Source organism: Pteronotus mesoamericanus, unplaced genomic scaffold, assembly GCF_021234165.1.
Source record: "Pteronotus mesoamericanus isolate MK-2021 breed Mesoamerican mustached bat unplaced genomic scaffold, CSHL_Meso_final scaffold_21, whole genome shotgun sequence".
In the NCBI taxonomy this organism is placed as follows: Eukaryota; Metazoa; Chordata; class Mammalia; order Chiroptera; family Mormoopidae; genus Pteronotus; species Pteronotus mesoamericanus.
This window is the reverse complement of record NW_026555310.1, coordinates 31,992,641-32,015,115: the sequence shown is the minus strand read 5'-3', so window position 1 is coordinate 32,015,115 and position 22,475 is coordinate 31,992,641. Positions and strand designations below refer to the sequence as shown.

At 40.5% G+C, this 22,475-nt stretch overlaps 1 protein-coding gene across 1 annotated transcript in view; it reads right to left on the bottom strand.

Moving 5' to 3' along the window:
* LOC129084645 (antigen WC1.1-like) overlaps nucleotides 1-22,475 on the bottom strand; it is a 155,183-nt gene that overhangs the window by 38,612 nt on the left and 94,096 nt on the right. Inside the window, 5 exon segments of the mRNA XM_054590837.1 lie at nucleotides 5,822-6,136; nucleotides 7,236-7,550; nucleotides 7,627-7,716; nucleotides 21,471-21,788; nucleotides 21,882-22,190. Coding sequence (XP_054446812.1) covers nucleotides 5,822-6,136; nucleotides 7,236-7,550; nucleotides 7,627-7,716; nucleotides 21,471-21,788; nucleotides 21,882-22,190 — 1,347 coding nt within the window.

The following is a 22,475-nucleotide window of genomic DNA, read 5'->3' as shown; positions in this document are numbered from 1 at the left end:
AATGGAAAGAACACAAATTCCCCTGAGCCAAGCCTGGTGCACGCTGAGCAGGAGCAAGGGCAGCTGATTCAGTGAAGAGACAGAGACAAGCAAAAGGGATACAAGGAAAGGCTGGCGGGCCATCCTACTTGCCCCCAGTGTTCTTTAACATATAAGAGTGTTCATTTCCTGGGGACCATTAGAGTGGCCAGAGTCCCTTATGATACTTGTACTTAGAATAAATCCAAGCCTGCCTCCTGGTAACTTCCATCTATCTTGTCAGGACTTCTGTCCTGCCCCCTGGAGCAGCTCATGGTGAGTCTCCTCCCTGAAGTCCCCAGAGTCTGAGGCCAATAACCAGGCTACATCTACTCTGGCATTTCTGCTAATTATCCTCATTACAGACTTCCTGTGATGTGGTTTCTAATTGTTTTTGCAAATGGCACACATGTACCTAGACAGTAAAATGTGCTACTATCACTTCTTAAAGCAGTTCATCCTGCTTTGTGTCAACAAATTAATCATCTTGGTAATCAAAAGAAATTTATTTCCAGCACTGGATACAACATTCCAGCACCTTACTTCCAAATCTCTGCCTTTTACAGTTTCTCATAAGTATTATATTCATTTTCACCATCACTTTATTCTTTGATATTTTTGTTTTTGGTTTCCACCCTCTGCCCAACACTCCACCTTCAAATGAGTTCTTGTTAAGACAATCAATGACATACAATGACTTTAATGGGCACATTTCAGTTCTCATTTACTTAATGTCTTAGTAGTGTTAAAACATGACTATTCCCCTTTCCTTGAAACTTTTTTTTAACCTGGCTTCCAAACACAATATTTTCTGGATCCATTTTCTCTGTCAGCTCTGCATCAAACTCCACATCAGTTCGTAGAATGCTCTACCCAGTTTTTAAAGTTAATGTTCCTTGGATTCTGTCCTAGGAATGTTTATTTTCCTAGTGACCTCATCCACTCTGATATAAGCATCTCTATGACAATGTCCAAATTTGTATCTCCCACTCAGATTTCCTACCTAAACTCAAATTGCCTGAAATCAATTTCTATTTCTCAAATCTATTTCTACCTGAGGGTTATTCACTTTGAATTTAATGTATCCAAACTGAGCCTTGGGATTTCCTCCCATAGGCTTCTGTATTTTTCATATCAATAAAAGGCACTGCCATATCTTTAGCAGTCAGCCTTGACACCTCCAAGCTATTTTAAGTTACCATTATGCATATACATTTCCCCTGCAATAATCTTTGTTTGTCTTATACTCAAAAGATGTTTTCTTTTTATTTATTTTTTATTTATTTTTATTTATTTTTGAGAGAGAGAGAGGGAGAGAAAGGGAGAGAGACATCAATTTGTTGTTCCACTTATTTATGCTCTCAGTTGATTTTGGATGTGCCCTGACTGGGGATTGAACCTGCAATGTTGGTGTATTGGGATGATACTCTAATGAACTGAGCTACCCGCTAGGGCCAAATGGTGTTTTCTTGATGCAAAACTGATTAATTTACTTCTGAGCTTAAAACCCTTTCAATTAGTTTTCATTACACCTCCATGAAAATATTTTTTAATTTTGACTACACAATGAGGTTATTAATTTATTCAAAAACTCTTTTTGAGTGTCTATTGTATGCCAGGTACTATTACAGCACTAGACATACAGTGGTGAATACAAAAGTCAGTCAAAGTCCTTGGTCCCATGGAATTATCAAATTAATATGATAGATGCATAATAAACATAAAAATGAATAGATGATGATTTCACATAGTAATATGTACTATGAGAACCATAAAATATGCTATGAAATGTAAAATTGGTTGGGTAGAAGAACTGGAATCGTGCAGGAAAGATATTGAGAAAAGCTATCAGTGAGTTTAGGGATAAGCACTGAATGTCAGGAGTATATCCTAAAGAATTTTGGGAGAGGTAATATCATTTAAATTGATGTGAGTGGCCTCACCAAGGAAATAATATTTAAAGTGAGAACTGAATGATAAGAAATTGCCAGGCAAACAAAGCAGACAGAACAGCAAGCGCAATGTCATAAGATGAATAATACCATTGGTCCCGTAAAAGAATACAAATTAAAGGATGGCCAGCTTGCCTTCCCTTACTTCCCCCATGCTGTATAAAGAGGGTCAATAACCATACCCCTGAATGGAAGGGTGATAGGAGAGAAGGGTTGAGTGGCGGGTAGGGGAAGGAATATGTGTGGCTTTGTCAACCAGTATAAGAAATTTGAGTTTCATCTTGAGCCCAATAGAAAGCCATGTTGTCTTAAGAGAAAAAGAAAAGAAAAGAAAAAATATACGAACTAAATTTTAAAACTTGTCTGTGGCTGACAGAGAAAAAAATATAATATGGAAGCGAAAGAATGAACCTAGATGACAACTAGCAACTGTTGTTTAATCCAGGCAAGAGGTTATTTTCTGGACTAAGATGATAATGAAAATAGAAAGAGTAGAAGGATTAAGGGTACCTTTGAAGAGACAGCCAACAGAACTTGCTGTTATATTGGAATAGAGGGGAAGGGAAGTGAAAGAAATGAAGATTGATTCTTACCTGTGGAGCTTAAGTAATGGTAGTGACATTAACTGAAATAAGAAATATAGTAAAAATATAGAGGAAAAATTTAGGTACAGGGATTGGGCAGGTGGAATAAAACATCCTGCTTTGTGACAGCTAAATGGGGGGAGGTAGGAGGTGAAAGACTGAGCAAAGAGGAAAAAGGACTCATGGACATGGACAACAGTGTGGTGACTGATGGGGGGAGGGGGATTTAAAGGGAATAAATGATAATAAATGAGAAAAAAACACAATAAAGATTAAAAGAAAAAAACTTTCTGTAATAATTTGAGTGACCCATTAATATTCAAATGAAAATGTCAGGTAGCAGTGGAAAATATGAGTTTGGTGTTAATGACAAGGAGCAGCTGTTCAGTTAGCTGTCAGTATATACAAGTCATTTAGGCCATGGGCCTTAGGCAGGGAGTATAGCTAAGGAAGAAGAAAGAGTATGCTAATGAGCCCTAAGAGTACCTAAAAGCTAGAGGTTCAGAACAGGGGTTGCAACCCTGTAAGAATAAAAGCAAGAATCAATGAAGTAGCAAGAGAACAATTAATGAGAGAGAGATTGTCAGAAGGCAAAAAGAAAAATTGAGAAGGAAAGGGAAATCAACCTGTTGAAAGCCGCAGAAAGGTCAAGAATAGTGAAGACAGAAAGGTTTGTTATATTTTATTTTCTTACTGATTCTGAGGAATGGTAACACCTAAAACTAAACGGATAAGTTAAGAATAGTGTAAGCCCTGGCTGGTGTGGCTCATTGGATTGAGCGCTGGCCTGCGAACCAAAGGGTCTCAGGTTCGATTCCCAGCCAGGGCACATTCCTGGGTTGTGGGCCAAGTCCCAGTAGGGTTCACATGAGAGTCAACCACACGTTGATGTTTCTCTCCCACTCTTCCTCCCTCCCTTCCACTCTGTCTAAAAATAAATGAAATCTTTAAAAATAAAATAATAATGTGAGACAAAATTGTGAATACAGTGAGTGATTAATGAGCATACTTTTAAAAACATGGCTGTGGAGTAGAGAAAAGAAGGGTTGGGGTAGTTGCTATGGAAAGAACCTAGGCTTAGGAAGAATGTTGTTTGTTCAGCTATTTTTTACGCTGTGATACACTTGAGGACTTGAGGCCATACCAAAGGATAGAGAGAAGTCAATGGTGCTGAGGAAGTGGACATAATTGAAGATCTGAAGTCTATGACAAGGTGAGTATGAATAGCATCTACTCCCTGAGAGAAAATGCTGAGAGAAAGGAGTAAGGCCACTGATGTTGGAGCTAAGAAGAGAGCCTGTGCACAGGCTACAAGTCAGTAGATGTGCTGAAAGGGAGATGAGGAGTTGTTTCTATTCTAATTTCTCAGTGAGGTAAGATGCAAGATCATGATTTTGAGAATGGATAGTAGGAATCAGGTCCTTAAATAAATTGTTTTTATTGTTGTTCAATTATAGTTGTCCTTTTTTTACCCCATTTTGACAGTGTGAGGAGAACACTTCATATGTAAAATATAATTTTAAAGATAGGGCAAGCACACATATTGGAGAAATACAATAAAACTTTAGGACAGAGTGGAATGCCCATTAGAGATTGTGTCCATGAGCTCAAAAATATGCTGTGTATTCTCTTCTTGACTTATTTGTCTAGTACAGGCAAAGAGTAATTAGGTAGTTGACTTCAACCATTCTCATGTGCATGTCTGTTAAGACTGGCAAAGAGGAGGCAAGGGAGTTGAATGTAGCTAAAGGAAAATGACTACAATGTTGGATCATATTATCTAGTGTGGCTAAAAAAAAAGTGAAAACATGAGAGAAGAAGAAAAATCAGTAGGGGAAAGACAGTATTTCCATGATGATGAAAATTATTGGAAAAAGATCATTAAAGTTTAATGAGCCATAGCATAAGAAGCAATGACCAGAGAATGGATTAAAAGAAACCAAGATTTCAAGGTGTACAGTTACTGATGGCTGGTAGTATATGCAGAGCCAGAGGTTGGATGGAAGGGAAGGTGCTTAGAAACGAGGGATTGAACAAACTGAAAGGCCAGGATTGTTGTCTTAGTTGTATTTAAGTATGTTGAAGTAACTACTCATGGTTCCAGGAGTGCAACATAGACTAAGAACGCCGTGAGCCTGGTGCTGCAGTCTTCAGTGGACAAGGCAGAGGTGGGGGTAGGGTGATGAGCAGAAAGTTGGATGATGACAGCAACACAGAAGTAGGAGGTGGTATTGCCTCATAGTTAATTTCAATGTGATGTGATGTTGAGAAGAAACACAGAACAGAAATTGTTCAAAATGGCATCTGAGAGCAAGGAGCATACTTACTCAAAGTCTCAACCCAGGGCAAAGTGTGTTGAAGAGATATACACAGCCTCTAATTGAAAGGAAAATCAGTGTTTTCAGGAAAAGTGAGGTTTTTATCTGAACATAGAAGTGAAGGTGGAATTGGGGATATAAGAGAATTTGCAGATGATGGGCTTCAAATTCTGCAGAAGATTTTTGGACAATGGAATGAGGGAGCAGAGAGTACACAATAGTAAGTGAGAAAGGCCCAGAACATGAAGGATCAATAGAAAAGACCAATATACTGAGGGCCTCTTAGAAGAGACAAATTCAAGCAGAAAAATATGGGGAATGAGCCACTGATGTTTTAGTAGTTCTCCATGACGTGGCAGCCAATAAGTTCAAAAACAAAACAAACAATCCCCCTCATAAAAATTCTGCCTCATGAGCATTTCAGCACTGGATTGTAAGTGCTATAAGAACCATGACTATAATTTTTCTCTTCCCTGTCCTCTTACCTAAAGTATACATTTGTACCTATAGGACTCAATTACTATCAATGAGAAGACTGACTTGAGAAGTAGTCTAAGTGATATAGATGCATTTCAGAGTAAAATATCATGAGTTTAAGAGATGAAACAATCAAGACTGCTTCTCTGCTTTGCCCCTTACTTACATTATGTGCTGGGCATATCTATTAACTACTTGTACATAGTTAGCAATTCCTTAGAAACTTTATCAAAGTATTAATGGTACTCACACATGTTTTAGCCTGTCTCTCTGATATTTTTTCACAATACTTGCTATGAGCACAGGATTTCTTACTTTTTCTTTTGAAACCAGATTGCAACATGTGGATTAAATCATCTTCATCCATCTTTATCATGCACACTCACATTAAAGTCATCCCTTAGATTTGAAAATAGAAATATCACTAACAGCACCGTACAGGGGTGGGACAGATGCATAAAACAGTGAATACCTGCACATGTGATATGAACTTCTTCCTTCAGACTGCAGGAACTGTATTTCCAAGGGTCAGAAGGACACTGCCAGAAGGACATATCAGTGTTCCGACACCGGATTCCATCCACCCACCGGGGTCTGGAGCCTTCTCTAAAATCGACAGAATAGTCAGTGGTCCCACTGTCCCCACAGCTAAGGTGTCTGCAGATTGTGGACAAGGTCATGGCTTCCATGGGGCTGTGGCAGATGCTGCCCCAGGTCCCATTGTAGAAAACTTCCAGCCACCCGGCACACTCCTGGTCCTCGCTCACCATCCTCAGTGCCAGGAACTCTAAAAATGAAAGGTGGAAACAGGGCACAGTGAGCAGTCCATTCAAGCTCTGTGTTTCTTCTCTCCCCCAGCGGATGTGAACACTCATCGCTGACTCTGCTGAGGGGACACCCACTAAATGGCAAGGCTGAAACTTGTGCCCCTTTTCTCTGACTTTGTCCATTTGTGTCTGTCACATGTTCCACAGTGATGTAGTGGAACATGAACAGAGAGGAACTCCAGCCTGCGCCCTCTGCTAGGAGGGCAGCTAAGTCCTGCTTCCTGACAAGACTTCTGACAGAAAATGTGGAAGGGAGTGTGGATAGAGGGTGGTAGGTAGAATAATGGACTCCCAAAGATTTCTATATGCTGCCTCATGGAACCTGTGAAATGTTACCTTTAATGCCAAAAGGAACTCTGTAGTTAGTATTAAGATAAAGACCTTGAGATGGTGAGCTTAACCTGACATACTGTGCATTCACCAGGTGTGTTCAGTCTGACCACATCCATAGACACACCACTCTTAAAAACAACTTAACTTTCCCAGCTTCAGTTCGGAGGAAAATGTGGCTAAGGAAGAATGATCAGAGGGAAGCGATGTTGCTTGAAGGAAGAAAAGGGAGCATGGGGCCAGGAAGGAATGCACACCAGCTTTGGAAAGTAGAAAAGGCAGGGAAAGGAAATCTTCCCCAGAGCCTCTAGAAGGAGTGCAGGGCTGTTGACACTTTGAAGTGAGCCCAGTGAGACCCGTTGTTAATCTAATGTACAGAACTATGCAATAATAAATTTGTGTTGTTTTAAACCCTATGGTAATTCATTACAGCATCAGTCAGGTCTCAAGATTATACTACCATAAGCAACTGACAGCTGATCCCTGCTTTCAATGCAAACTCTGAAAAAAAATGGTTTTGTCAGGAGATATTGCTGAGAAGGAAGGACCGGAGCCCCCGCTGCCGCAGAAGGAAATGAAATACCAATCGTCATACCTGCTAGACAGGCAGGCCCTGTGGAAGGCAGCTTCCTTCTCCTCTGGCCCTTTCAGCAACAGTCTCAGGGCTCAGACTCCCATCCTCAAGGGCCCCCACCTCCTCCCCCCCAATGGACAATGTGCAGCACTGACCTGAGCAGATGACCCCCGCATCCTCCTTGTGCCAGCAGTTGTGCTGTCCCCAGCCCCGGGAAGGGCACTGCCACAGGTGGGACTCGTTTCCTGTGCAGTTCACGTCATCCAGCCAGATCCGGCCTGATCCTGCCCCGAAGTGAGCAGAGACCGTGGCATTGACGGCTTGTCCACAGCCCAGCTGTCTGCACACGACCTGGGCATCGTTCAGGTCCCAGCCGTCATCACAGACGGTGCCCCAGGCGCCCCGGTGGAGGATCTCCACTCTGCCGGCACAGCGACTGCCCCCGTCCACCAGGCGGAGCGCTCTGCTCTCTGAGGAGAGAGGAGTAAATGGGGCATTTACACAGGAAAAAAGATGAGGGTTTTCTGGCCCCGTGGGAGCCCTCACCTGAGCAGTTGGCAGCGCTGTCCTCTGAGGCTGCAGAGCCTGCTGGTTCAGACACCGAGTCGCACTGGGGCAGCACCTGGGTCTGGTTTCCTGGAAAGAGTCAGAGGGTGAGTAGTGTTGAAGAAAAGGAAATTGAATTTCATAGTAACCTAGTTACTATGGGGTGTGAGATGAAAGGTGTAACAGCAATGTTATAATATGAGAGTTTGCCTCCTTTATGGAGAGTTAAAAAGAAGTTTTTTAATTTCTTTTTTAAGCTAAACATTGCATGAAAAATGAGTTTAGAAGGAAGCCGGAATGTATTAGTACTCTTAGAAAGTGTTGTAAAGCTAGGAAGGCAGTGAGAACTTAAGGAGCCGGGTTGTCAGAAAGAAGGAAAGGGCAGAGGTGAGCCACTTACCCCTGAGGACTGTGTGAATTAAAAAGTTATAGCTGAGACTGTGATCAGCTCAGCAGAGATTTTGCCAGACTCATGGGGTTTGGGGAACACAAAGTATAATTCAGGGTGAGCCACAGAGGGCCATCCTTGTTAACCGGAATCCTGTACCACAGAAGACAAAGTAAACTAAAGATATTCCTCACAGGAATGGATGCTCAGCTTCTAATCACTGCATTTCCTTTTAAATAAGGCAACCCACCCTTAAATCACGTCCCTGAAGGAAGCAAAGTAAGATGCTTTCTGAAGGATTTCTACAATTTTTATCAACAATGTCTGTCATTAAAAGAATTTCCATGTAAAAAGGATCTTGTGGAAAGCCAAGAAGAAAAAGGTGACATTATAAAGATTTTCACAAGGCATCTAGCTTGGAGTTACCTGACAAGGAGTTTAAACAGCTATGATTAAAATGCTCATACAATTAAATGACAAAATGCATACCTAGGAAGAGAAGTTATTAGAAAAAGCAAATAAAAACTTCAAGACTTAAAAAGTTGGCAGAATTAAAAAAAGTGAGTGTAATGATACATTAGATCAGCACATAGTATAAATAGTAAACAGGAGATCAGAAGTAAATACATAGAAGAAAGCACAGAAAGGCAAAGAATAGAAAAATATTAAAAGGGGAACCAGAAACATGGTGAAAAGTTCTAACCTTTATGTATATGAAGTCCTGGATTTATAAAACAATAATTGACAAAACTAAATGTAGAGGAAATTAGAAAATGCACACAGTGGGATATTTAATACAGCCATGATGATTCTTTAAACACTTCCACAAATCTTTGATAATGCATCCTTTGAGAAATGAGGTCCATATCTCTTTCACTTCATCTTGGCAAACCTTCCAAGGTTTTGTTGCTTGTAAGCAACAAAATGCGGGGCAGGCAACACTGCTTAATTCTCAGCACTAGGTCAGAGAAATTAGGACATTTGCTTTAAGGGAAATTTGACACTGTTGAGACTGTCATGTTGGAAAAACCATAAGCAGGTGGCCTTGTTAAGCTGAACTACCAGGTGTTTTCTGTGTAAGGGAGTCATCTGGATTTCCAGTTAGCCCCAGGTGACATCTAAGTGAAACCACATAAGATACCCCAAGATAGAGCTTCCAGATTGAGTCTTTCTCAAGTTCATGACCCAGGAAATCATGAGCAAAATGACATGTATTATTTGTTTGCAGCTGTTGACTTTTTTAGGAAAATTTGTTAGTTAACATTTGTAAATGGGACATTTACCATGTTATCCAGAATGCTGCCACTACATAGAAAGAGATTTGTTTGTCTTTAACTAACTTCTACTAAAGAGATTAAAAATGTTTGTCTGAACAAGGACTTGAACGTGAATATTTATAGCATCTTTATTCATAGTAGCCTCCAAATGTGTGCCATGTCTTTTGGCTCAAGGCTGTAGGACTTGGAAGGTTCTTAGAGAGACTATGGGAGAAGCCCTATGGGTTTTGTAGATGCTGTTGGTGAGGGTTTACAGAGCTTTTGTTATTCAGAAAAACAAAATAAAAACATTTGTCTCAGCAATGGAGAGAGCAAGCCAACAAAGAGGATAAATCAGTATTTAAAATATATTATGGTACAAGAGAGGAAGATGGTAGCAAAGTAGGTGGGAGCTAAGCCCATTTGTTTGTCATTAGCTGATGTAATGAAAAGGAAAGTGAAGAGTCAACAGAATCTTAGCTGATATAATGTTTGGAAGCCAAAGTGTGCAGAGGACACTTCAAAATGGGTGATAAAGAGGTTTTATAGGTGGATGGGGAAAGTCCCTGGGTGTAGTGCCAGAAACCGCAGCTGCCAGGACAATGTCCGAGGAGAGTCTGATCAGGGATAGCACCCTAGCAGCTCTCTCCCCTCCCAGGGCGGGGAATCCACAGATCCAGACTGGGAGCAACTTGAATGCTCAGAGTGTCAGGGGAGAAACAGGTTGTATACATGTACATAGTTGGCAGTGCACCTTAGCTGGCGTGCCAGACACCAACTGGGACAGTACCAGAGAGTGGGGTGATTCTGGCTGCACCTGGAGCTGGTGGAGGAGGAGGGCCACAACTGGCCATGACTGAGATGGACTCTTGGTTTGTCAGAGAGTTGGAGTGTATGGAAAGCTGGACAGTGGCTTGGAGCTGCAGGAGTAGCCCCTAAAGAGACCTTTTTTCAAAAGGGGAGCTGAGGTGTGCTGGGCACAGACCCCCAGTACATGCATGTGCCGAGGCAACATGGAGGGAGGACTGTAGACACAATCTGCTCCCAATCAGTTCTCTTGGGAGGTTTGATCGAAGGGGTGCAAGTGAGGTTGTTTCTTGGCCCCAGCTTAGAGCAGCAAGGCAGAGTAGAGAGTGTGGGCTGCAGCGTGCTGTGGGTGCAGTGGGCTGGGAACTATGCACCTGAGATTAAGTGAGGCCAGATTGGGCCCCCTTCCTTAGCAGAACATCTGGAAAGATAAGAAGGAGCCCAGCCCCCACCCTTTCCACTCAGACTGGAGCAGGGAAGATCTGCAAAACCAGCTTGGAAGGCTTAACAACTTGCAGGGGGCTTTTCTGCAAGAGTAAGACAGCAAGAGTGACCCCCAAAAGGGTCCATTTTGAATTTTCCACATGGAGACAAAGTACACTGGGTCCTAGGGCCTGATTTCACTGAGGTCATCAAAATAGGAAGTTAAGAAAGGGTGCAACAAGGGGGATTCTGGGTGCTGCCCAGACTTGGCTCACACGCAGAGCTGCAGACTACACCAAGCGGGAAGAGTTGACTCTCTTACACAGATTGTTCTCAACCCTTCATGAAACAGACACCTATCTTAGCAGAAACTGTATATAATTGGAAATAAACTGGGACAGATAAGATGGAAGGTGTAAAGGCAGGGGGACTGCACCCATAATTTTCCCAGAAGACTGAACAGTGCCTCCCAGGTGAGACACAGAGACTTCACCCTCTTGATCCAAACTAAAGCTCCCTCTAGAGTCAGGGGAGGAGACACAGGCAGTGTTGCCAGAAGTTGGATGACCCACCCCAGGACACTGAGCTGACAGAAAACCAGAGACGGATCCGGAAGGAAGTCAGAAGGAGAATATGAACAGCTGAGATGAATTCCACCTTGGTCTTCATCAGAACGTGTGTGTTTTTTTTCTTGTTCTTCTCTTTTTACTTCCTTTAATATAACATTTTAATATTTCTTCTTTTACTTCATGTGTTTTTCCCTTCTTATAAGTCTTATTTCTTTTCCACCTTTTATAAACAGTGGCTAGTTAGGCAAAATACCATGGTTATTGCTGTACTTCTCCAGTGGAAGTCCTATTTGTTCACTATTTGTTTGTACTTTAAACCCCATAGACTACTCTACCCATGTCTTACTCTATTTCACCTTCCCTCTCCTCCTGATCAGTTGAGTGAAGAATTTTATTTCATTTTTTTCTTCCTGTCTAAACCTGAGATTTACTCCTTACTCTTATTAGTTTACTTCCCCCATCCTCTTAAAATCAGTTTTTTTATGGTAGACATCTCATATTCACTTTTCACTTTTGTACAATATTCTTATTCCCTTTCTACTTTTATTAAACTTCATTCGGCTGTCATTGCTATTGACCGTGCTGTGGTTTTTCTGAGACTTTCCTCCTGTTGGTCCAATACCTTTTCAATTTTTGTGCATACCTCATAATATACTCTTCCCTTTTCTTACCCCATTGTTCTCATCACTCTTTTGTGTTTTACTTACATTTAAAATTTTGTCCTCTCCATTTCTTCACCTCAGTTCTATCTCTACTCTATCAATTCTCTTTCCTCTTACCACTCAATAACATTTTCCCCACTTTTAGTCATCTATATTCCCTTTGTCATATCTTATATTATCTGTAATCTCTCTTTACTTTTATTAATCTTTGCTCAATTGAGGTTGATATTGCTGGTGTGGTAGGGGGGTTCTTTTTGCTGACATAGGTTTGGTTGTCTGGTAATACTGCTTTGTTAACCAACACCTGTACAACAGCATACAAGACGAGCTAGGAGTTGTGACTACCAGTAAGTCTGCTGGAAGTGAGAACGCATCAACAGAGAAGCCACCAACAAGTAAAGGCCATGTATAACAAAAAAATCACCCTGCAGACAGAGGAAATGACAACCCTAGAGCATCCAGACATGGAGATCAAAGACTGCACACTGCACTTCTGAGTCCCACAGAATTCTTCCCACAGAAATCGACTCCACAAAGACAGGCAGGCATAGCAGAGCACCCTGAGATGCAGAAACAAACAAAAAAATGCCACCCAAAAATGGGGAGACAAAGAAAGTACCCCCAATTGAAACGAATGGAAGAATCCTCAGTAAAACAGCTAAATGAAATGGAGACAAGCAATTTATCAGACATGGAATTCAAAAGAATGGTTATAAGGATGCTCAAGGAACTTAGGGGAGACTACAAGTAGCTGTACACTCCAAGTGCTGTAGAACTTCAACAGCATGGAAAAGGAACTAGAAATTATTAACAAGAACCAGAAATAAATGAAGAATACAGTATCTGAAATAAAAAATAAACTAGAAGGAATTACAAGCAGGCTGGATGAAGCAGAGGACTGAATTAGTGATCTAGAAGACAAGGTAGAAAGAAATACCCAGGTAGAGCAATAGTAAGAAAAAAGACTAAAAAAGTATGAGGATTGCTTATGGGAACTTCAGGACAATGTGAGATGTAACAACATTTGAATCATGTGAATACCAAAAAGAGAACAAAATGAGCAAGGGGTAGAAAACCTGTTTGAAAAATTAATGAGAGAAAACTTCCTTAACTTGGAGAGGGGAAGAGTTCTTTGGGTTCATTTTGATTGGGACCCTCTGTGCAAGAAGCACAGAGGGTCCCAATCAAAATGAACCCAAAGAGGCATACTCCAAGATACAACATAATTAAAATGCCAAAATTTAAGGACAAAGAGAGAATCTTGAAGGCAGCAAAGGAGAAACAGATAGTAACATACAAGGAAGCTCCGGTAAGGCAAGCAGCTGATTTCTCAACTAGAAGCCAGAGGCGAATGGCAAGATATGTTCCAAGCAATGAAAAGGAAAGGTCTGCAACCAAGACTACTCTGCATAGCAAGGCTGTCACTTAAAATGTAAGATGAAATAAGGAGTTGCTCAGATAAAAGAAGGTTAAGAGGATACACTTCCACCAAAGCTAAAGGACTCCTTTAAGAAGATGAAGAAAGAGAGAGAGAAACACAGCTACAAAATGAAAAAAATGGCACTGAATAGGCACCTTTCTGTAGTAACCTTAACTGTAAATAGATTAAATGCTCCAATCAAAAGACATAGGATAGCTGAATGGGTAAGAAACATGACCCACATATATGCTGTCTACAACAGACCCAAAACAAAGGACCTACACAGATTAAAAGTGAAGGGTTGGAAAACAATATTCCAAGCAAATGGACAGGAAAAAAGAAACCATGGCCATAAAAAGAGACAAAGGAGGTCATTTCATAATTCTAAAAGGAGGAATCCACCAGGAAGCTATAAGCATTGTAAACATATATGTACCCAATATAGGAGCACTCAAATATACAAGGAAAATTTTGGAGGATTTCAAGAAAGATATAGACAGTATTACACTTTTAGTAGGGGATTTTAATACCCCACAATGAACAATGTACAGATCTTCCAAATAAATTGTCAACAAGGATATTGTGGCACAGAATGACATCGTAGATCAAATGGGCTTAACTGATATATACGGGACCTTTCAGCCCAAAGAAACAAATATATATTCTTTTCAAATACACATGGAACATTTTCAAAGATAGGGCACATAAAAGCTTCAACAAATTCAATAAAATTAAAATCATATCAAGCATTTTCTGAGATCACAAGGGCTTGAAACTAGAAACCAATATCAAGGAAAAAACTCAGACACAGTCTAATTCATGAGGACTAAATAACATGTTATTAAACAATGAAATGGTAAACAATGAGATCAAGGAAGAAATCAAAATGTTTCTGACTTCTGGCCAAGATGGAGGCATAGGTAGATACACTCTGCCTCCTCACACAACCAAAAGAAGGGCAACAACAAATTTAAAAATAAAAAATAACCAGAACTGCCAGAAAATTCGACTGTATGGAAGAACAACAACCGAGGAGCTAAAGAAGAAACTTTCATCCAGACTGGCAAGAGGGGCAGAGATGGGCAGCCAGGTGGAGTGAATCAAGGCAAGGCAGCAGCTAGAGGACCAGGTGTCCCACATTTGCATGTGGATAAGTTGTGAGGAACAACTGGGAAGGAAGACAGACCACATAATGCAGGGTTGCAGAGCAGGAAAAAAATGACTCAAAACCTCTAGAGGTAAAAACCCGTGAGGTGTGCAGCAGCAGGAGAAACTCCCAGCCTCACAGGAAAGTTCATTGGAGAGACCCACAGGGCCCTAGAATATACACAAACCCACCCATCTGGAAATTAGCACCAGAAGGGTCCAATTTGCTTGTGGATAGCAGGGGACATGACTGAAAGCTGGCCAAACAAGCGGCATTGTTCCCTCTTGGACCAATCCCCAACAAGCAGAGCCACAACGCAGTGGCCTGGGTTGCATCACCCTGGGGAATACCTAAGGCTTCACCATTTTCAATGTAACAGGCATGCTGAGGCAAAGAATATGGCCCAAATGAAAGAACAGATCAAAGCTCCAAAAGTAGAACTAAACAATGAAGAGAATAGTCAACCTATCAGATGCACAGTTCAAAACACTGGTAATCAGGATGTTCACAGAATTGGTTGAGTATGGTTGCAAAATTGAGGAAAAATTGAAGGCTATGTAAAGTGAAATAAAGAAAAGTTTACAAGGAACCAACAGGAGAGGGCAGGAAACCAGGACTCACATCAACAATTCAGGACATAAGGAAGAGATCAACATTCAACCAGAACAGAAGGAAGAAACAGTAATTCCAAAAAAATGAGGAGAGGTTTAAATGTTCCAATATCTGAGTCATATGGGTGTAAGAAGGAGAAGAGGAAGAGGAAGAAATTGAATATTTGAAAAAATAATAAAGGAGAACTTTCCTAATCTGGCAAAGGAAATAGACTCCCAGGAAATCCAGGAAACTCAGAGAGTCCCAAAGAAGTTGTACTCAAGGAAGCGCACAACAAGGCACATCATAATTAAATTACCCAAGATTAAAGATAATGAGAGAATCTTAAAAGCAGCAAGAGCAAAGGAGGCAGTTACCTACAAAAGAGTTCCCGTAAGACTATCAGCTGATTTTTCAAAAGAAACCTTGCAGGCAAGAAGGGGCTGGCAAGAAGTATTCAAAGTCATGAGAGCCAAGGACCTACATCCAAGATTATTCTATCCTGCAAAGCTATCATTTAGAATAGAAGGGCAGGTAAAGTGCTTCCCAGATAGAGTCAAGTTAAAGGAATTCATCATCACCAAGCCTTTAATATATGAAATGTTAAAGGGACTTATCTAAGAAAAAGAAGGTCAAAATTTATGAATAGTAAAATGACAACAAACTCACAACTATCAAAAACTGAACCTAAAGACAAAAACAAAAGCCAACGAAGCAAACAACTAGAACAGGAGCAGAATCACAGAAATGGAGATCAGAGGGGAAGCACAGAGATGAGAATGGGTGAAAATGTAAAGGGAATAAGATGCATAAATAGTACATAGAAAATAGACAGGGGGAGGTTAAGAATAGTATAGGAAATAGAAAAGCCAAAGAATTTATATGTTCGACCCATGGATATGAACTAAGCTGGGGGCATGTGGGTGGGATAAGGAGTGAAGGGCAGTGGGGAATAAAAGGGAGAAATAAATGAGACAACTCTAAAAGCATAATCAATAAAATATATGTATATAAAAAGACATGATTCTCATTTTAACAAATTAAAGAAAATTTAATCACTGCATTAAACTTCTCATTATTCTACTTGAATACCCATTAAGTAAATTTAATTATCAGAGGATTGGGTTTCCCAGCCTCTTCCATTAGTTTCTGATAAGATGGGGAAGGGAGAGAGAAGCAGGTGGGAAGCAAAAACAATTGCTTCCCTGACTTGTGGAGGGCAGGGTGGGCACTGTACTTGGGCTACCATGGTCAGGCTCTCCTGTCTCCCTGGGAAAAAGCTTAGCCCTGGTAGTGAGGGAGACTCCCCAGCTCAGCTGCTCCTCAGACAGGGAAGGCCTAGCATTTGGCTACAGTTGGTGCAGAATGCTTCATTTATGACTGCTCTTGGTTACTTATAACCAACTCCTCCTAAAAGAGTGAGATGTTGCCGAGAACAGCACAAGTCCAAAAATAAGAGAAGAAAACAGAACAAGGAAAAAAAGAGAGAGAAAAAGATAAAGCTAGAGGCAAGGCTATTGAACAACTGTATGCCACAGCCTCCTAAGTACTTATCAGAAATGCGCCACAAACCATGAGTTTCCTTGGAAGCTATGAGCTTCCTAGCAGCCAAGGCAAAGAAAGCAGTTCTCTTTGGCACTGATGCAATAACCGATAGAGTATTCATGAGAAAATGCACACTGGGCTTTGATCTTTCCATCTGTAAAAAGGGTGAAGCTAGAGGTTGAGTAAAAGAGATAACCACTGGCTGAAGCAGTCAGCAGAGGTTTCCTGGAGGAGAATCCTAAACTAGGCCTTGAAAAAGAGCATGGGCAGGTTCTATCTAATAATCATTTGTTATTTGCTTCCCACAGTTGAAGGCATCTCCTTCCTGCCAGCAGGACTTCAAGCTTCCTTTGGGAATCATCTTCCCCTCATTTCTGGCCAAACAGTTGGGGAAGGTGGGACCCTGACCCACGGATTATCCAAGCACTGTGCACTCAGTTAAAGGATCAAAGTGATCCAGATCTTGACATTAGGGTACAAGAGATCAACTCCAAGACTTTTATTTGTTCTATCATGGAAAAAAAAGAAAAGAAATCAAGAAGGTTCTGGAAATAAGAGAAAATGAACACAGAACAACCCCCAAAGTATGGGACACAGTGAAGGCTGTCCTAAAAAGGAAGTTCATAGTGATACAGGCCTACCTAAAGAAGATAGAAACTTTTCAAATAAATGACATGACCCTATGTCTACAAGAATTAGAGGAACAACAACAAAGTCCAGGGAGAGTAGAAGGAAGGAAATACGCAAGATCAGAGCAAAATTAGATGACATGGAGACTAAAAGAACAATCCAAAGCATCAATAAATCCAGGAGCTTGTTCTTTGAGAAGATAAACAAAATCAAGAAGCCTTTAACCAGACTCATCAAGAAAAAAAGAGAGGACCTAAATAAAATCAGAAACAGAAGAGGAGAAATTAGAGCTGATATCACAGAAATAAAAAAGATTGTAAGAAATTACTATGAACAACTATATGCCAAGAAATTTGAAAACCTAGGTGCAATGGATAAACCGCTGGAAACATTTATCTTCCAAAACTCAGTCAAGAAGAAGCAGAAAGCCTGAATAGACTGATATCAGCTAGTGAAGTTGAAGCAGTAATAAAGAAAACTCCTGGCACAGAAAAGCACTGAGCTGGACAGATTCACAGGAGAATTTTTCCAAACATTTAGAGACAAGCTAACCCCAATTCTTCTCAAACTATTTCAAAAAAATCCAAGAAAAGGGAAGGCTTCCAAACTTTATGAGGCCAGTATTATCCTAATTCCAAAACCAGATAAAAGCACAACAAAGAAAGAAAACCACCAGCCAATATTGCTGATGAACATAGATTGTACAATCCTCAAGAAAACATTGGCAGACCTCATCCAGCAATGCATTAAAAAGATCATCCACCATGATCAAGTGGGATTCATCCCAGGGTTGTAAGCATGGTACAATATTCACAAATCAATAAATGTAATACACCACATAAACAATACTAAAGGCAAAAACAACATGATCATATCAATAGATGCTGAAAAAACATTTGACAAAGTACAGCATCCATTTGTGATAAAAACACACAGCAAAGTGGGAGTAAAGGGACATAACTCAATATAATAAAGGACAATAAGAGAAATCTATAGCCAACATCATATTCAATGAGCAAAAACTAAAAGCTTTTCCCCTAAGACCAGGATCAAGACAAGGGTGTCTGCTTTCACCACTTCTTCTTTTATTAAAAAAAAATTATTTATTTAATTTCAGAGAGGGGAGGGAAGGGAGAAAGAGAGAAACATTAATGTGTGGTTGCCCCTCAAATGCCCCCTAATGGGGACCTGGTCCACAACCTAGGCATGTGCCCTAATATTCGAACCGGTGACCCTTTGGTTCACAGGCCAGTGCTCAGTCCATGCTTTCACCACTTCTATTCAACATAGTATTGGAAGTTCTAGCCACAGTGATCAGACAAGAAAAAGAAATAAAAGGCATCCTAATTGGAAAGGAGGTAGTAAAGCTGTCACTGTTTGCAGATGACATGATAGTGTACCTAGAAATGCTATAGACTCTAACAAAAAACTATTTGATCTAATAAGTGAATTTGGCAAAATAGTGGGATAAAAAGTCAATATTCAGATATCAAAAGCATTTTTTATACCAATGGTGAAATATCAGACACCAAAATTAGGAAAAAAAAATCCCATTTACTATAGCAACAAGAAAAATAAAATGTTTAGGAATAAACTTAAAGGAGTAAAAGACCTGTACTCAGAAAACTACAGAACACTGAAGAAAGATATTAAAGAAGACACAAGTAAATGGAAACATATACTGTGTTCATGGATTGGAAGAATTAACATCATTAAAATGTCCATATTACTCAAAGCAACCTGTAGATTTAACACAATCTCTATCAAAACACCAGTAACATATTTCACAGATATAGGACAAACATCTCAAAAATTTATATGGAACCATAAATGACCCCAAATAACTTCAGCAATTCTGAGAAAGAAGAACAAAGTAGGAGGGATCACAATACCTGATATCAAACTATATTATAAGTAGAGTGTAATCAAAACAGTCTGGTACTGGCATAAGAACAGTCACATAAACCAGTAGAACAGAATAAAAAGCCCAGAAATAAACCTATGTCAATACAGTCAGTTAATATTTGATAAATGGGGCAGGAACATAAAATGGAGCAAAAATCGCCCCTTCAATAAATGGTGCTGGGAGATCTAGACAAATGCATGCAAAAAAATGAAACTAGGCCACCAACTCACATCATACACCACAATAAACTCAAGATGGATAAAAGACTTAAATATAACTCATGACACCATAAAAGTCCTAGAGGAAAACACAGGCAAGAAAATTTCAAATATCCCATACAGCAATTTTTTTTACAGATACATTCCCTAGGACAAGGGATATAAAGGAAAAAAATTAACAAATGGGATAACATCGAACTGAAAAGCTTCTGCACTGAAGAAAGCATCAGCAAAATGGAAAGAGAATCAACTGTATGGGAAAATATATGTGCCAATGATACCTTAGACAAGGGTTTGATCTCCAAAATATGTAGAGAACTCACAGTACTCCACACCAAGAAGACAAGCAATCCAATTAAAAAATGGGCAAAGGACCTGAACAGACACTTCTCCACGGAGGACATACAATGGGCCCACAGACACATAGAAAAGGCTCAACATCAGTAGCCATCAGAGAGATGCAAATTAAAACCACAACAAGATGCCACTTCACAGTGGTCACAATGACCATCATTAATAAATCAACAAATGACAAGAGCTGGCGGGGTTGTGGAGAAAGGGAACCTTAGTACACTGTTGGTAGGAATGCAGACTGTTACAGCCATTGTTCCATATTGTTTCATACTGTGAAAAACAGTATGACATTTTCTCAGGAAAAAAAACAAACAAACTCCTCCCTCCCCCAAAGATGGAAGTACCTTTAGATCCAGCGATCCCACTGCTGGACTAATCCTGAATCACCAATTCAAAAGAACCTATGCATCCCAATGTTCACCGCAGCAAAATTTACAATAGCCAACTGCTGGAAACAGACTAAGTGCTCATCAGCTAATGAGTGGATCAAAAAACTGTGGTACATTTACACAAGGGAATACTACAAAGCAGAAAGAATGAAGGAACTCCTACTTTTTGCCAGAGCATGGATGGAACTGGAGAGCATTATGCTAAGTGAAATAAGAGAGGGGGTGAAAGACAAATACTGTATGATCTCACCAATAAGTGGAACCTAATCAACAAAACAAACAAGCAAGAAAAATATAACTAGCAATATTGAAAGAAAAAAACCAACAGTAATGAGAGGGAAGGAGGGAGGGGCACAATGGGGAAAAGAAGGGAAAGGGTCAAATCAAGAAACATGTATGAAGGACCCATGGACAAAGCCAAACTGGGAAAAGATTGAGAGTGAGATGTGAGGGTGGGTGGGGCAAGGGAAAGTGGTGGCAAGAAAATGGAGACAAATGTATTTGAACAATAAAAAAAAAAAAAAAACCCACCACAACAAAATTTGACCCTTATCTCATACCACACATAGATATTAATCCTCCAGAAAGACTGTAATTTTTACAATTATATGTAAAAGAAAAATAAGCTTCTATAATATACTCTTGGAAAATATTTTGTGATCCTCAGGTAGGTAAAGCTCTCTTAAAAAGGATATAAGATACCCTAAATGTACAGGAAAAAGTTGGTAAGTTGTTCTTTTTTGAAATTAAGAATTTAGCTCAACAAAGAACACCATATGATTAAAAGAGTAAATACAAGGCCAAGGATTAAACATACAAAATAAATATACATATCTGCACTAAAACCCATTGTCATGATAATTGTAGCAGCATATTTGTAATTATCAAGAATTGGAAACAACTCAAATCTATCATCAGTTGAATTGATCAGTACATGGTTGAGTGATCATTTAATGGAATACTCTACAGCAATAAAAATGAACAAAGTGCTACTTAAGCAATGCTATGAATGAATTCCAAATATAATGTGGAGTCAAAGCAGTTAGATGCATGAAAACATTTCATGATCTTCAGATGCACGAAAAACATTTCATGATTTTATATGAAGTTCAAACTATGACAAAAATATTCCATGGTAGTAGAAGTTAGAAAAGGGGTCTTGTTTGGAGAGGAGGGAGGGCAGAGTGATTGGCAGGAAGGGAAGGTGCCTTCCTGGGCACTTTTAATCTTCTCTCTATAAATCTGGGGTAGGGTACCTAACTGAGGTATATATTCTATATATATTCTCTCTATATATTCTCTCTCTATATATAATTATATGTTCTCTATAATTATACTTAAAAAATGTTTATTAAAAATACTATTCCTCCTAACACTTCTTACCTGGACCAATAACATGAATGAACAATTAGAGAAACCATATTCCTTATTTCTCTGAAATACCTTACTTTTGAAGGCTGCTTTTCCACACTTTCTGGTCATAGGGAATCTCACTCAAGAAACACCCTCAGTACCAGGCAGCCCTTCCCTTTCTCTTACCCGAGCAGATCACAGAGGCCGCGTTCCCGTGGGTACAGCCAGGAATGCCCAGGGCAGTCATCGGGCACTTCCACAGGAAGGACTCAGCCCCTGAGCAGTGAAACTGGGCTTTCCAGATCTGGTCACCTCCTTCCACAAGGTGGGCTCCTCCTGGGGTAGAGAGGGCGACTCCGCAGCCGAGCTGACGACAGACAACGTTGGCATTGGCCATGTTCCAGTGGGAGGCACAGAGCACTCTCCATCCTCCAGAAATATTCACCTCCACTTGGCCCTCACACTGAGAGGTGCCATTTTTCATGAGCCGCACTTCCGTGTATGCTGGGAGGAGAGAACAGGATTTTATCAAAACCTCATGTCTTTCTTTCCCCAAGAGAGTATGCAGGGAGGTTAAAGTCCTGCTCTGCATCTCACCTGAACAGACAACTTGAACAGCCCCTCTGTGCTGGCAAGCACCTCCTGGACAGGGCGGCCTGGGGCAGACACTGAGCTCAGGCTCCTGCCCCTCACACCGGAACTCTTCAGCCCACACCTGTTCATCTGACCCTCTGGAGGGCACATCCACCAGGACAGACACAGCTTTGCCACAGCCCAGCTCCGCACAGATGACCTGGGCAGTGGGCCACGTGAAGTTCCCATCAGACACTTGAATCCAGTGTGTTCCAGAACGCACTTCTACTCGCCCTGAGCAGGGTCCACCCCCTCCAGCCAGATGCACAAATCCTGAGAGAGAACAAACAGACCCAGTGAAGTGTTTATGATCCTGGCTTGGCAATAGGAACATGTCATAGGCAGCAATGTGAAAGTTTTACTTTTCTGAGAGAGCATGTTCTCAGGGGAGATATGTAATACAGCTAAGTGTGTCATCATTTCATATTGAGTTTTTCCTCCCAGACGTGGGAACCTTAGCAAATTCTAAGGAGTGAGAGTAATTGCGGTTATTTTAATCCTATCTATATGCTAACTGTATTTTCCTCTCCTATTTGGATTCTTCAGATAAGAGGCCGG